At 51.5% G+C, this 16,456-nt stretch overlaps 1 protein-coding gene across 2 annotated transcripts in view; it reads left to right on the top strand.

The window, feature by feature from the left end:
- The window catches only part of BAZ1A (bromodomain adjacent to zinc finger domain 1A), a 514,327-nt gene that overhangs the window by 231,595 nt on the left and 266,276 nt on the right, over positions 1-16,456 (top strand). For both annotated transcript variants that reach the window (XM_029598945.1, XM_029598944.1), the window contains one exon: positions 7,841-7,954. In XM_029598945.1, the coding sequence (XP_029454805.1) occupies positions 7,841-7,954 (114 nt within the window). The remainder of the gene's footprint in view (positions 1-7,840; positions 7,955-16,456) is intronic.

Here is a 16,456-nt window from a genome sequence, read left to right as displayed (position 1 = left end):
CTGACGTCAGCACGGGTACATATATCCCCACAGGAAGTGAAGCAACTCAGTAATTTCCGTCTCCAAAGCAGTTTGGAGCTCCTGCACGCTCGCTGAGTGTGTTTTCCAAATCTACTTTCGACTTTCTACATTTCTAAGAAGATACCAGAAGACGAGCCCCGCACTCCTGCGGTGATACCCTCGGGTCCCTCCCCAGTTGAGTTTCCCGAGGTGATTTCCGCGATCCCTCTGAGGTCTAGGCCTCGGTCTGGTGGCCGAATTGCAGCAGGGATCTAGCCCCGAGCGAGAAGGGCTCAGGCCTGGCTGAAAGGCGCCTCGGTCCCGGCGTGGACTTAGCCCCGAGCGAGTTCTGGTAGGTCTGTTCGATGCGTGGTAGTGCAAGGAGTCTTCTAGCCATTGGATACTTGGGTTATGCAGGGTTTTATGAATTATAGAGCGACTCTTGTGGAGGACTCTAAAGCGAATTGGGAGCCAGTGGAGGTCCCTAAGTTTGGGTTTAATGTGATCCCACTGTAGCAAACACAATTTTCCTGGTGTGTAGCCAGATGGACTCAGAACAAGTGGGTATAGTGTGCTCGTGCTAGCAGTTGGAGACGGATCTGACGTCAGCACGGGTACATATACCCCCACAGGAAGTGAAGCAACTCAGTAATTTCCATCTCCAAAGCAGTTTGGAGCTCCTGCACGCTCGCTGAGTGTGTTTTCCAAATCTACTTTCTACTTTCGACTTTCTACATTTCTAAGAAGATACCAGAAGACGAGCCCCGCACTCCTGCGGTGATACCCTCGGGTCCCTCCCCAGTTGAGTTTCCCGAGGTGATTTCCGCGATCCCTCGGAGGTCTAGGCCTCGGTCTGGTGGCCGAATCGCAGCAGGGATCTAGCCCCGAGCGAGAAGGGCTCAGGCCTGGCTGAAAGGCGCCGCAGTCCCGGCGTGGACTTAGCCCCGAGCGAGTTCGGCGGCTTAGAGGCAGCGGGTGCACTTCCTCGAGCGCGGCGGTGAAGGTATTTCCCCTCTCCCCCCCGCAGCCGGAGACCGCCCGGGTTACAGCCGGGAAGCGCCGAAGATCAGGTAAGGCGTACATCTCTTACTTTTGGTCTCCGAGGTACGAGGATCGGCGGCGTTGCCAGTAGGCGACACGCCGTGGAGGTCGCCATTTTGTCTGCCTTGTTAAGGTATTGAGCGCCCACGGATAGGCGCCTGGGGATAGGCGCACAACGCAGCATATACATTACTAAGCGAATGTTATTGAGCGCATATTGTATATTCTTGAGCGCCTACTGCTGAACGCACCGGATTTAGCGGGGTGTCCTGAACAGCCAGGAATTCCGGGGGACTTGGTACCCCGACGGCTAGAGACCGCTTCCATTTCCTGGGTGGACTTATTTAAGGGATTCACGCCTTTGTACAGATGCAGTTGGCTTCCCGTCCAGGCCCTGTTGCCCCGGCTGACCCTGTCCCCGGACCTTCTCGCCCTTATCGCGGGCACCCGCCTCCGGGCAGTCCGGCTCCTGCGGACCCTGATGTCTCGGAGGACGAGTCCGAACCCCCCGAGGAGGGGGAACTTCCCTCGGGGATAGAGCCATATCGAACTATGAGGCGGTTCTTTCCCAAGGAGGATCTCTCCGACCTGGTCTCTCAGTGCCTGACTGAGTTGGCTATTCCAGGCCCCAGCACCATGGAGGCATCTACGCAGAACCCCCTGCTGGAGGGTCTTCGTCCCACAGCCCGCCATTTTCCCTTCCTGCAAGCGGCGCAAAAGCGCCAGAGGCCTCATTCAAAGGGGGTTGGGCCCTGTCCGGCATGTACCCCCTGGACCCGGCAATCAAGGATATGCTGGCGTGCCCTAAGGTGGACACCTTGGTTAGCGCTGTGGTCAAGCGCACTACCATTCCAGTGGAGGGGGGGGGGGGCGGCCCTCAAGGAGGCTCATGACCGCCTGTACGCCACCCTGAAACAAACCTTTGAGGTGGCAGCTCTGTCTTTGCGAATCGCAACCTGCTGCACAGTGGTAACGTGTTCCTGTTTGTCACAGGTCAGGAACAATGCGCCGGCAGCAGACATGGAGTCAGCTCTCTCGTTCCTTACGGATGCCGCCTCTGACCTAGTCCGTACGACAGCCAAGGGAGTCTCATCCTCAGTAGCAGCCAGGCGGCAGCTCTGGATAAGGAACTGGTCAGCCGACACTCCTTCTAAGACACGTCTCACTAGAATGCCGTTCAAGGGGTCTCTTCTGTTCAGCAGCGACCTAGATAAACTGGCCAGCACATGGGGTGCCTCTCCAGTACCTCGACTGCCGGAAGACAGGTCCAAGAGGAACCAGCGCACCTTTCCGAGGCCCTCCAGAGGTAGAAGCTCCCAACGCTTCACTCCCTATAGGAGTCGCTACCAGGCACCTCGTCCTCAGGCCAGGAACCAGTCCTTTCGGACCAAGCAGCACAAGAGGGGAGCAGGCTCTGGTTCGGGCCCCGGCCGCACCCCACAATGAGAATCAGCTGATCCATCCGGGGGTCGAAGCCATAGGGGGCAGGTTTAACCCTCTTTTACCCCAGATGGGTCGAGATTACGTCGGACTAGTGGGTCCTCGCCATCATCCGAGAGGGGTATTTTCTGGACTTCCATCACATCCCTCCGGACAGGTTTGTGGAATCTCCGTGTCCAGTCCACAAGAAGGCAGCATTGGAAACTACCCTTGCGAGGCTCCTGTCCTTGAAAGCCATAATCCCAGTACCTGCATGGGAAATGGATTCTGGGCACTATTCCATTTATTTCATGGTACCCAAGAAAGAGGGCACTTTCCGACCCGTATTGGACCTCAAGTCAGTCAACCGATACTTAAGGGTCCCGAGGTTTCGCATGGAAACTCTGCGCTCAGTCAAGACCGCAGTACAGCCAGGAGAATTCCTCACAGCCTTAGACTTGTCAGAAGCCTACCTGCATATCCCGATCCATTGGGATCATCAGCGCTACCTACGCTTCAAGGTTCTGGGATGGCACTTCCAATTCCGGGCTTTGCCCTTCGGGTTAGCCACGGCGCCGCGGACCTTCACCAAGGTGATCGTAGCAGTAGCAGCGGCGCTCAGAAGGGAAGGAATCCTTGTCCATCCCTACCTAGACGATTGGCTGATCAGGGCGAAATCCCGAGAGGAGAGCCATCGGGCAACCAACAGAGTGCTCGCCCTTCTGGAAAGCCTGGGATGGGTAGCCAACCTAAGCAAGAGTTGCCTACAGCCTTCCCAATCACTGGAATACCGGGGAGTCCGGTTCGACACCCAGGCAGACAATGTCAGCCTCACCACCAAGAGAAGGTTAAAACTCCAGACGCGTCTACGGTCCTTGATGGGAGCCAGCCGGCCCATAGCTTGGGACTATCTGCAGGTTCTCGGTCTCATGGCATCCACCCTGGAAGTGGTACCCTGGGTGCGGGCCCATATGAGACCACTACAACGCTCCCTCCTCTCTCGATGGAGCCCACGCTTCCGGAATTACTCCGTGCATCTACCTCTACCAGCCAGACTGCGGACCCAGCTACGGTGGTGGTTGCAGTCCAACCACACGAGCAGGGGGTCGAAGAAGTCCTCCCCCACGTGGACTCTGCTCACCACAGATGCCAGCCTGAGCGGATGGGGAGCACACTGCGAAGAGCTCACCGCCCAAGGGCGGTGGAACAGAGAAGAGTCGGGGTGGAACATCAACCGTCTAGAGGCACGGGCAGTCCGATTAGCCTGCCTGCGATTTGCTCACAGACTGAGGAACAGAGCAGTCAGAGTGATGTCCGACAGCGCCACCACGGTGGCATACATCAACCGACAGGGCGGAACCGGAAGCCAACAGGTGTCCCTAGAGATAGCCCCGCTGATGGCTTGGGCTAAGGCGAATCTCCAGGACATCTCCGCCGTCCACATTGCCGGAAGGGACAACACCGCGGCAGACTTCCTCAGCAGGGAAAGCCTAAATCCAGGAGAATGGCAGCTGTCCCCCACAGCCTTCCAGATGATTGTGGATCGTGGGGGACTCCGGACATGGACCTATTAGCGGACAGGTCCAATGCTCAAGTATCCAGATACTTCAGCCGCAAGCGAGATCCGTTCTCTCACGGGATCGACGCCCTGGTGCAGCCATGGCCTCCAGGGACCCTGCTATACGCCTTTCCTCCGTGGCCCCTGCTGGGCGCCGTTATACACATGATTCAGAGGCTCAGAGGCCTAGTTCTTCTAGTAGCACCAGACTGGCCAAGAAGACCCTGGTACGCGGACATGAGAAGACTACTGACAGGGGAGCCCCTTCCCCTGCCTCCTCTCAGGGACCTGCTTCATCAAGGTCCCATCCTCCACGAGGATCCGGCTCAATTCTCTCTTACAGTCTGGCCATTGAGAGGGCTAGACTGAAAAAAAGAAGTTACTTGGAGCCGGTGATAGATACACTCCTCCGAGCTCGCAAGTTTTCCACATCCCTCACCTACATAAGGATCTGGAGAGTATTTGAAGCCTGGTGCGACACTCATGGCACCAATCCACATGCGACCACAATCCCTATTCTGGATTTCCTGCAGGATGGGCTTCAGAAGGGTCTCTCCCTAAGCTCCATCAAGGTGCAGGTGGCTGCGCTGTCTTGCTACGGTCCCAGGAGGGATGGCAAGACCATTGCCACGCACCCAGATGTTTCCCGTTTCCTGAAAGGAGTCAAGCACATTCGTCCGCCACTGAAGTGGCCAGTGCCCCTGTGGAACCTCAACATAGTTTTGGATTTCCTCGCAGGATCCACCTTCAGACCCCTTCGGGGCCTGTCTCTCCGTTCGCTAACTTTGAAGATGGTGTTCTTGCTGGCAGTGTGTTCCGCACGCTGCTTCTCAGAGCTACAAGCGCTATCCTGCCGTGATCCCTTTCTGAGAATCACTCCAGAGGCTATCAATCTTCGCACGGTTCCCTCTTTCTTACCTAAAGTAGTCTCACAATTTCACCTCAATCAAACCATACCTTTGACATCGGCAGATTGCTACCCAGATACCTGGAAAAGACAGAAGCAGTACAAAAGACGGACCATCTGTTCGTCCTTCACAGCGGGAAGAAGCAAGGGGAAGCGGCCTCTCGGCCCACCATAGCCCGCTGGATCAAAGAAGTTATCAGAGCGGCCTACGTAGAGGCCGGGAAGTCACCACCGCTACAGGTCAAGGCTCATTCCACCAGAGCGCAAGCAGCATCTTGGGCGGAATCTAGGATGCTGTCGCCCGCAGAAATTTGTAAGGCGGCGACATGGTCCTCCCTCCATACCTTCTCCAGGTTTTACCGTCTGGATGTTCAGGCCAGGGAGGACACAGCATTTGCGAGGGCAGTCCTACGCGGTCCTCAGGCAGCCTCCCGCCCAGTCCGGGAGTAAAGTTTTTGTACATCCCACTTGTTCTGAGTCCATCTGGCTACACGCCAGGAAATGTTGAGATTACTTACCTGATAATCTCCTGTGTACATGGGTTTCACCAATTCAAGGTAAGCCATGTCATTTTCTTACATAAGAGCGTCCACTCTACCAGGTGTCAACGCCTTCCGGTTGGAAGCGCTGGCGGTCTCCAGCTACTATCAATCGGTCAGGGGAATCCTGTTTCACTAATTCATTGATCGTCAGTACACATATATCCATAACAGCTTTTGCAAGGAAGATTACTGAGTTGCTTCACTTCCTGTGGGCGTATATGTACCCGTGCTGACGTCAGATCAGTCTCCAACTGCTAGCACGAGCACACTATACCCACTTGTTCTGAGTCCATCTGTCTACACTAAGGAAAAGGAGATTATCGGGTAAGTAATCTCAACATTTCCACCAGTGGGGCCACCCACACATAGACCTCTTTGCGTCAATTCACAACCGCAAAGTAGACCAATTCTACTCTCTACCCCGCAGCCGCAAGACACCGCCAAGGGATGCCTTCGCCCACTTGTGGACAACGGTCTTCTATACGCATACCCTCCGATTCCACTCATCAGCAAGACTCTTGTGAAGTTACGACAAGACCAGGGCACAATGATCCTCATAGCCCCATACTGGCCGTGGCAGGTTTGGTTTCCCATCCTATGTGACCTCTCAGTGCAGCAACCAATTCGCCTGGGCACAGATCCATCTCTAATAATGCAGAACAATGGGCTGTTGCGTCATCTGAACCTCCACTCCCTGTTGCTGATGGCATGGATGTTGAAAGGTTGATTCTGGAATCACTTGACCTTTCTAACGATGTGTCCCAGGTCCTCATAGCTTCATGGAAGCCTTCTACTAGGAAATGTTATCGTTCCAAGTGGAAAAGATTCTCCTTGTGGTGCATGACAAAGGAAAGAGATCCCTTTTCCTGCCCCACAACAAGGTTCCTGGACAACCTCTGGCACCTCTCGGAGTCTGGCCTAAAAACTTCCTCTGAGTGCATCTAAGTGCCATAGCCGCTTACCACAAAGGTGTAGGAGATGCCCCGATTTTGGCACAACCTCTGGTAGGGCACTTTGAGAGGCTTACTTCAGCTGAAGCCTCCTCTTCGTCCCCCAATTGCGATATGGGACCTCAATGTTGTGCTAGCAAGGCTCATGCAACCTCCTGTTTGAGCCCCTACAGTCCTGCGAGCTCAGACATCTCACTTGGAAAGTGATCTTTCTAGTTGCTATAACATCGGCTTGCAGGGTCAGTGAGCTGCAGGCACTAGTAACATACCCACCTGACACCAAATTTCTCCGCGATCGTGTGGCACTCCACACTCACCCTAAATTTCTACCAAAGGTAGTTTCGGATTTCCACTTAAATCAGTCCATAATACTTCCTACCTTTTTTCCCAAAGCTTCACTCACACCCAGGTGAGCGGGCACTCCTTTTCTTGGACTGTAAATGTGTGCTTGCCTTTTATTTGGACCGCACTACAGCCCATAGGAAGTCCACCCAATTTTTTGTCTCCTTTGATAAAACCAAACTGGGAATTTCGGAGGGCAAGCAGACCCTGTCCACCTGGCTGGCAGACTGTATTACCTTCTGCTACCAGCAAACAGGCCTTCCGCTACAGGGACACGTAAAAGCGCATTCAATCAGAGCCGTGGTGCACCTCCGTTCCGTACCTATTGCTGATATCTGTAGAGCTGCCACATGGAGCTCTCTCCACACCTTTGCAGCTCATTATTGTCTCGACAAGGCTGGCAGGCAGGATTCCGTCTTTGGCCAGTCTGTCCTACGTAATTTGTTTCCAGTTTAATAAACCAACTTCGTTCCTGCGACCCGCTGTGACATTCAGTCTGCCCTCATACCCAACAGCACCCCTGTTGTTGTGCCTGTTGCATGTCAAGTGCTTTTGGTTCATTCTATTCGGGCATCCTGTAGCTTGCTATTCACCCATATGTGAGGACTACCATCCTGCTTGTCCTGGGAGAAAGCAGACTTGCTTATCTGTAACAGGTGTTCTCCCAGGACAGCAGGATATTAGTCCTCACGAAACCCGCCCGCCAACCCGTGGAGTTGGATTTGCTTACGTTTTATTATTTTATTTTTCGCTCGTACTTTTTGCTACAAATGAGACTGAAGGGGGACCCTGCTGGATGCAGGGTTAGTGACGTACTGGGCATGCTCAGTGTGCCAGTCAAAGTTCTAGAAACTTTGAAAAAAGTGTTCCGTGATAGGGCTCCATCCGATGATGTCACCCATATGTGAGGACTAACATCCTTCTGTCCTGGGAGAACACCTGTTACAGGTAAGCAACTCTGCTTTCTTCACATCCTACTTTGAATATTAAGGAATGGAGAAAAGACAGGCATGCAGACAGACAAGTTGGGAAAATGTTACTCTGTTTATAATGAACAATAAATTGATTCTTGTTTTGTTAGGATTCGGAAAAAGAAGGAAGACAGATTAAAAGAACAGGAACTCAAGATGAGAGATAAACAAGAAAGGCTGAAGGAATATGAGCAAAGAAGAGGCCTGACAGAAATGAATGCAGGGTATGATCACTTTTTCTTTGTGTCTGTCTAGCTTTGAGATGTAGATTTTATTCTGAGATTTTGTGCTCTTGAGGGAATTGTAATTATAGCCTGTGTGTTTTATGTTTTTTTGTGGGTTTCTTTTGCTTGAGCCCATCTAAAAAAAAAAAAAAATAAAGTTTTTTTTTTCCTTCTCATCTCTTACCTAAAACAACAATGTTGGAAAAAAGTTTCAGATCAGGGGAACCCCCCGCCCCTCCCCCCCCCAAAAAAGCAAACCCCTTTCAAACTGTTTTAACTGCAGGCAGAAAATGACCAGCCTGGAACTGCATGATCTGTCTTTACTGCCTAAAATCCAATCATGAAATGGCTAATTGTTCTGCATATGGAAGAATAGAAGAAAAACACCTCCACCCCCCCCCAGGTGCTCTCATATAGAAGAGCTTAAATTAAATTGTCAAATGCCTTCTCCTTTGGATAAGGAGAAAAGAAACATTGACAGACCGGTACCTAAAAAGAAAATGTCATTGTCTCCTAAGTGCCATAGCCATGATTTGCCTGGATCCCATGTGGAACATAAAGAACATAAGAAAAAAAAATGAAGAAATTGCCATACTGTGTAAGACCAAGGGTCTATCAAGCCCAGCATTCTGTTTCCAACAGTGATCAATACAGGTTTACAAGTACCTGGCAAGTACCTAAACACTAAGTGGATCCCATACTACTGATGCCAGTAATAGCAGTGGCTATTCTTTAAGTCAACTTGATTAATATCAGTTAATGGACTTCTCCTCCAAGAACTTGTCCAAACCTTTTTTTAAACCCAGCTACACTAACTGCACTAACCACATCCTCTGGCAACAAACTCAGAGCTTAATTGTTTGTTGTGTGAAAAAGAATTTTCTCTAAGTTTTAAATGTCCTATTTGCTAACTTCATGGAGTGCTCACTAGTCCTTCTGTTATCCGAAAGAGTAAATAACCGATTTACATTTACCCATTCTAGACCTCTCATGATTATAAAGACCTCTATCATATCCTGTCAGCTGTCTTTTCTCCAAGCTGAACAGCCTTAACCTCTTTAGTCTTTCCTCATAGGGGAGCTGTTCCATCTCCTTTATAATTTTTGTCACCCTTCTTTGTACCTTCTCCATCGCAACTATATTTTTTTTTGAGATGCGACGACCAGAATTGTACACAGTAGTCAAGGTGTGGTCTAACCATTGAGCAATACAGAGGCATTATGACATTTTCCGTTTTATTTTTATTTATTTATTTAAAAACTTTTTTATACCGTCGTTTAGTGATATACCATCACAACGGTTTACAGATAGGCACGTAAATAAGTAGGTGCCAATAAATTTTGGTTACATGATTCAAATAATATTGCTATATGAAATGTGGATTGGAAATTCCATCAAACATGAGATATACTGTACTTTTCTTAAACTAATACTTAAGTATGCGAAAAAATAATAAAAGCATATATGTTATTTTGGTGACTTTTAACTGTGTTTAGGAGTTCTTTTTCTTGTTCATTAGTATTACTTACTCCCCACTCTCATTTTGAAAAGCTTTTTTGAAGAGCCATGTTTTTAAACTTTTTTTTTGAAGAGTTTTAGAGGGCTTTCTTGCCTAGCAACTTCAGATCCACTATTATCTTACTCATCCAGACACCAGTTTCCAATTTCTGATCCATGGCCAGGAAGCTCCTAGTCATACTAGGGCAAATGGCTGCAGCCATACACGTTACACTATTAACACACTTCTGCATGCGGTATCTACAGTGGGGTCTACGGTCACAGTGATATCAGCCCACTCAGCCCCTCTCTTCAGTGGTACACACTCACACCATTGATGACGAGAGAATTGCACTGGTGATTATGATCTCATGTGCTGTGGCTGAAGCCCCCTTGATATAGGTGCTCATAGGCCCTTTGTCTCAATGAAACACTTTCTGACAAGTCACACAAAAGGTCGTCATTTCTGTTCTGAGTTTTTGATGTTTGATCATAGGCAGCTTTTTAACAAGCATAACATTGTAACATGACATTTGTGTTACAACCTTGTAGCTGTTTATCTAGATAGTCGGATGCTATAAACTAGATAAAGTTGCTAAGCTACAAGGTTGTAGAACATTTTGAACTGAATTAGTTAGTTGACATTTCATCTAAGATTATAGAAACATATCTAGAACTAGTGCAAGGATGAGACCAACTGACATTTCATCTAAGGTTATAGAAAATATTCTTAGAACAGATACAATGCAGCTAATGCCCCAAATTTCAAGAAAACCTTTACATATGAGATGAGGAACCTTTACATATGAGATGAGGACTAACTTGAAGAATGAGAGCAAATTACCATTTTCCTAGCGTGTAGCAGATGGACTCAAAACAAGTGGGTATAGTGTGCTCGTGCTAGCAGTTGGAGACGGATCTGACGTCAGCACGGGTACATATATCCCCACAGGAAGTGAAGCAATTCAGTAATTTCCGTCTCCAAAGCAGTTTGGAGCTCCTTCACGCTCGCTGAGCGTTCTTCCAAATTCTAACGACTAAATTCCTAGACGATATTTACTAACGACGAGCCCCGCACTCCTGCAGTGATACCAGTTGGTCACTCCCCCAGTTGAGTTTCCCGAGGTGATTTCCGTGGTCCCTCGGAGGTAAGTGCCTCGGTCCGGTGGCCGACTCGCGGCAGGGACCTGCCCCCGAGCGAGAAGGGCTCGGGCGCGGCCTAGAGGCAGCCTCGGTCCCGGCGTGGACTTGGCCCCCGAGCGAGATGAGTTTGGGCGCGGCCTAGAGGCAGCGGGTGCACCTCCTCGAGCGTGGCGGTGAAGGTACTCGCCCTCTCCCCCCGCAGCCGGAGACCACCCGGGTTGCAGCTGGGAAGCGCCGAAGACGAGGTAAGGCGTATATATATTTACTTGTTGGTCTCCGAGGAGAAGCAGAGTGTGCCTCTGGGGCGGCCAGTAAATAGGCCGCCATTTCGACTGCCTGCTCGCCATCATCTTCTACCTGATGTGTCCCGCCTATTGCTACGCGCACGTTGCTACGCGCACGGCGATAGGCGCACGTTCCTAGATAGGCGCCCGTTCATAAGTGCACGTTCCTAGATAGGCGCCAGTTCATAGGCGCACATTGCTAGGCGCCCGTTCATAGGCGCACATCGCTAGCTTAGGTGCCCGTTTATAGGCACACTTATAGGTGCACATTGTTAGGCGCACGTTGCTTTTCGCGCACAGCGCAGACTCTTATTGAGTTCACCGGCGGCATGGAGCGTAAGAGTGACCAGGCTTTGGCAGTGCCGGCACCTCCAGAATCAGGCATCAATCTCTGCTCTGCATGCAACCTCAGGGCCACACAGAATGAGGATGCAGACTCCCTATGTGCCCAATGTGAAGAGGCCCTGGGAGTCCCGGGCCAGGGCCGGTCATAGCCCAACATTCTGGCCGGTTCCTCAGGGAGCACTCCGGAGCCAGCAAGCAGCGGGGAGCAGCCAGTGAACCAGGGGGGCCTGGTTCCCATGCGGCCAGATATGGCTTCGATCTCCTGGGTGGAATTATTCAAAGGGATTCATACCTTTGTCACGATGCAGTCAGCTCCCCGACCGGGTCCGTACGTCCAGAATGACCCGGTCCCTGGACCCTCACGGCCTAGGCGCGGCCACTCGCCACCTGATAGCCCCAATTATGGGGATTCAGACTACCCAGCAGAAGAAGATGAGCCCCCCCCCCGAGGAGGAAGCGCTTCCCTCGGGGGTAGAACCTTATCGGACCATGCGCGCTTCTTTCCCAGAGCGGATCTTCCAGACCGGATCTCGCAATGCCTGTCTGAACTGGCACTTCCGGGCCATGACACCCCAGGGGAACCTAGAGTGAACCTCCTGTTAGAGGGCCTGCGCCGAACTTCTCACCACTTTCCCCTCCTACAAGTGGCACAGCAGCTGATCGATCTGGAATGGGCTGCACCGGAGGCTCCATTCAAGGGGGGTCGGGCCTTGGCTGGCATGTACCCCTTAGCCCCGGCAACTAAGGACATGTTGGCGTGCCCTCAGGTAGACGCCATAGTCAGCGCAATTGCGAAGTGCACCACCATCCCGGTGGAAGGAGGGACGGCCCTCAAGGATACGCATGACCGGCGTATGGACGCCATCCTGAAGCAGGCCTTTGAAGTGGCAGCCATGTCCCTACGAATTGCGACTTGCTGCATGGTGGTGACACGTTCCTGCTTATCTGAGGCTCGGAACAACGCCCCGGGAGAGGGGATGGAATCAGCTCTCTCATTCCTTACTGACGCAGCCTCCGACCTCGTCCGTATGGCAGCCAAGGGAGTGTCATCCTCAGTGGCAGCCAGGAGGCAGCTCTGGCTACGTAACTGGTCGGCCGACTTCTCTTCCAAGACACGTCTCACGAGAATGCCCTTCGAGGGATTTCTCCTGTTCGGCAGTGACCTGGAGAAGCTGGCCAATAAATGGGGCGCCTCTCCTTTACCTCGTCTACCAGAAGACAGGCCACGCAGGAGGCAGCGCCCATCTTCTAGACCACCCAGAGGTAGAACCTCTCAGCGCTTCAACCCTTACGGGACCCGATACCAGGCACCCTGGTCGCAAGCCAGGAACCAGTCCTTTCGGCCTAAGCACAATAAGAGGGGAGCCGGCTCGGGTTCCGGCCCCGGCCGCACCCCACAATGACAATCAGCCGGCCCATCCGGGGGTAGCAGCCATAGGGGGCAGGCTGACCCTCTTTTACCGCAGGTGGGCCGAGATTACCTCGGACCAGTGGGTCCTCACCATCATCCGAGAGGGGTACTATCTCGAAGACCACAATCTCCTGCACCCATCACAATTTGGATTCCGTAAAGGACGAAACACCGAGAATCTCCTGTTAGCAATCACTGACACCATACTCATTGGTTTAGACCAAGGACACTCGTTCCTGCTTGCCATACTGGATATATCGGCAGCCTTTGACACTGTCTGGTTTGCCTCTTATCTCACAAACAGAGAATACCTTATAAAAATCGATAACTTTGAATCTGCTCAAGTTCCCCTTATGCAAGGCGTCCCTCAGGGATCCTCCCTATCCTCCACCCTTTTCAATATCTACCTCCTCCCCCTCTGCTACCTACTCTCAGACCTAGGCCTGGACTTTTTCTTATATGCAGATGATGTGCAAATTCTCATCCCCATTCAAAAAACGCTTAATGAAACCATTCTATTCTGGGAATCCTGCCTAGTCTCCATCAACTCCCTATTAGCCAACCTTCACCTTGCACTCAATACAACCAAAACTGAATTACTCGTCATATCCAAGCAACCTGAACACGCCTCCTCTTCCACCTCCCCCCTCTCCACCCCTCCACCCTCACCCACACCCTACCCCCCTCTGTAAGAGACCTGGGAGTCACTCTTGACCAACACCTCAACGTCAAGCCACACATCAAATCCCTGCTCAAAGCGAGCTTCTACAAACTCCAGATCCTAAAAAAGATTAAGCCACTACTCCACACACAGGACTTCCGTTTAGTCCTGCAGTCCACCATTTTCTCCAAAATGGACTACTGCAACGCCCTGTTGCTAGGCCTCCCATACTCTACCATCAAACCTCTGCAAACCCTACAAAACACTATGGCAAGGATCCTAACCAACACACGTAAAAGAGAGCATATTACACCCATTCTTGTAGATCTGCATTGGCTGCCCATCCCTTTCCGCACCCAATATAAAACCCTAACCATACTCCACAACATTCTATACAAAAACAACTCCGCCTGGCTTAAGGAAATGCCCCACTTTCACATTTCCCATCATCCCACAAGATCCACCCTTGCAGGCACCCTACACACCCCACCCCTCAAGACAGCACACCTCTCCACCACCAGGGAAAGAGCATTCACCATCGCAGGCCCTGCCCTCTGGAACTCTCTCCCCACACACCTCCATCTTGAGCCCTCCCTGCCCAATTTCAAAAAAGGCATCAAGACCTGGCTATTCCGACAAGCCTACCCAGAAACCAACCCCCAATAGACACCCCCCCTTAAAAAAACATCCCCCTCTCACCCCCTCCCCCCTCCTGTCACCCCTTGCATTTCCTGTACCCCCCTACTGATTCCTCTCTAGCTTGCTATCTGAATATTTCTCCCATAAGTAAATTGTACCCTATACCCTGCTGTATAAAAGTTGTAATGTATCCGAATGTACCCTATACCCTGCTGTATAAAAGGTGTAATGTATCCGATTACTTTTGCCATAAGTTATTAGTATACTATACCCTCCTGTATATAAGTTGCAATGTATAACTGCTTTAAACAATAACTCCTCTGCAGTATCCCTGCTGTAAATTTCTCCTGCTGTAAATAACCTCTCCATATATATGGTTACTCTTTATCTTCTCAGCTGCTATCCTTTCCTCCTTTCTTTCCCCCTCACTCCCGCCCCCTTTTTCTCACCTGCACCCTCACCCGCTCCCTGTTCTCTGTAATTTCCTCCTTTCACAAGTTTTACTGTAAACCGGCGTGATGTGCTCCACGAACACCGGTATATTAAAAGATGTTAAATAAATAAATAAACAAATAAATAAATAAACTACCTGGACTTTCTTCGACTCCCGCCAGACAAGTTTGTGGAATCTCCTTGTTACCTTACAGAGGCTTCTCTCCCTCAAGGCCATAATTCCAGTGCCTGCAGGGGAGATAAATTCTGGGCATTATTCCATTTATTTCATAGTGCCCAAGAAGGAGGGCACTTTCCGGCCCGTCCTGGACCTCAAGTCAGTCAACCGCTACCTACGGGTCCCCAGCTTTCGCATGGAAACCCTGCGATCTGTCAAAAAATCAGTACAGCCAGGGGAGTTTCTCACATCCCTAGATCTGTCAGAAGCCTACCTGCATATCCCAATCCATCGGGATCATCAGCGCTACCTACGTTTCAAAGTCTTGGACCAACACTTTCAGTTTCGGGCGTTACCCTTCGGGTTAGCCACAGCGCCGCAGATCTTTACCAAGGTCATAGTAGTAGTGGCGGCGGCCCTCAGGAAGGAGGGAATTCTCGTCCATCCCTACCGGGACGATTGGTTGATCAGGGCAAAATCGCCAGAAGAGAGCCATCGGGCAACCAGCCGAGTGATTGCTCTTCTAGGGAGCCTAGGCTGGGTAGTAAACTTAAACAAGAGTTCCCTACAGCCGTCTCAGTCGAGGGAATACCTAGGAGTCCTATTCGACACTCAGGCAGACAGTCAGCTTGACTCCCAAAAGAAGAGAAAAGCTCAAGAATCGTCTGCAGGCCCTGCTGCTCGCCGTCCGGCCCACAGCTTGGGATTACCTACAAGTCCTCGGCCTGATGGCATCCACTCTGGAGGTGATACCATGGGCACGGGTGCATATGAGGCAGTTACAGCGCGCCCTCCTATCCCGGTGGAGCCCGCGATCACAATCTTACACTGTACACCTCCCTCTACCAGCCAGGGTACGGAATCAGCTGCAATGGTGGCTGCAGCAAAGCCACAGGAGCCGGGGGTCCAGGATGTCCTCTCCGACCTGGACCTTGCTCACAACAGATGCCAGCCTGAGCGGCTGGGGCGCACATTGCGAAGGACTCACCGCCCAAGGGCGGTGGAGCAGAGAAGAGTCGGGATGGAACATCAACCGACTAGAGGCACGGGCAGTCAGGCTAGTGTGCCTGCGACTTGCCCACAGACTGCGACACAGAGCAGTCAGAGTGATGTCAGACAACGCCACCACGGTGGCATACATCAACCGACAGGGCGGAACCAGAAGCCAACAGGTATCACTAGAAATAGCTCCTCTGATGACTTGGGCAGAAGCAAATCTCCAGGACATCTCCGCCGTCCACATCGCCGGGAAGGACAACACTGCGGCGGACTTCCTCAGCAGAGAAAGTCTACATCCCGGGGATTGGCAATTGTCACCCACGGCGTTCCAGATGATTGTGAATCAGTGGGGGACCCCGGGCATGGATCTACTAGCGGACAGGTCCAACGCTCAAGTATCCAGATATTTCAGCCGCAGGCGGGATCCTCGGTCTCAGGGGATCGATGCACTGGTACAACCATGGCCCCAGGGGATTCTGCTGTACGCTTTTCCGCCATGGCCCCTGCTGGGCGCCATTATACACAGGATTCAGCGGCACAGAGGTCTGGTTCTTCTAGTGGCCCCGGACTGGCCAAGAAGACCCTGGTACCAGACATGAGAAGATTGCTGGCAGGGACTCCACTACCTCTGCCGCCGCACAGGGACCTGCTGCGACAAGGTCCCATACTCCACGAGGATCCGGCTCAATTCTCTCTTACGGTCTGGCCATTGAGAGGGCTAGACTGAAGACACGAGGATATTCAGGACCGGTAATAGATACTCCTCAGAGCACGCAAGTTCTCCACATCGCTAACTTATATAAGGATCTGGAGAGTATTTGAAGCTTGGTGCGAAACTCCTATCCGCTAAGATTCCTATCATTTTGGACTTCCTGCAAGAGGGTCTTCAGAAGGGTCTGTCCCTCAATTCTAT

Source organism: Rhinatrema bivittatum, chromosome 4 (assembly GCF_901001135.1).
Source record: "Rhinatrema bivittatum chromosome 4, aRhiBiv1.1, whole genome shotgun sequence".
Lineage (NCBI taxonomy): Eukaryota > Metazoa > Chordata > Amphibia > Gymnophiona > Rhinatrematidae > Rhinatrema > Rhinatrema bivittatum.
The sequence above is the reverse complement of the archived record's forward strand: the minus strand, read 5'-3'. Positions and strand labels throughout refer to the sequence as shown.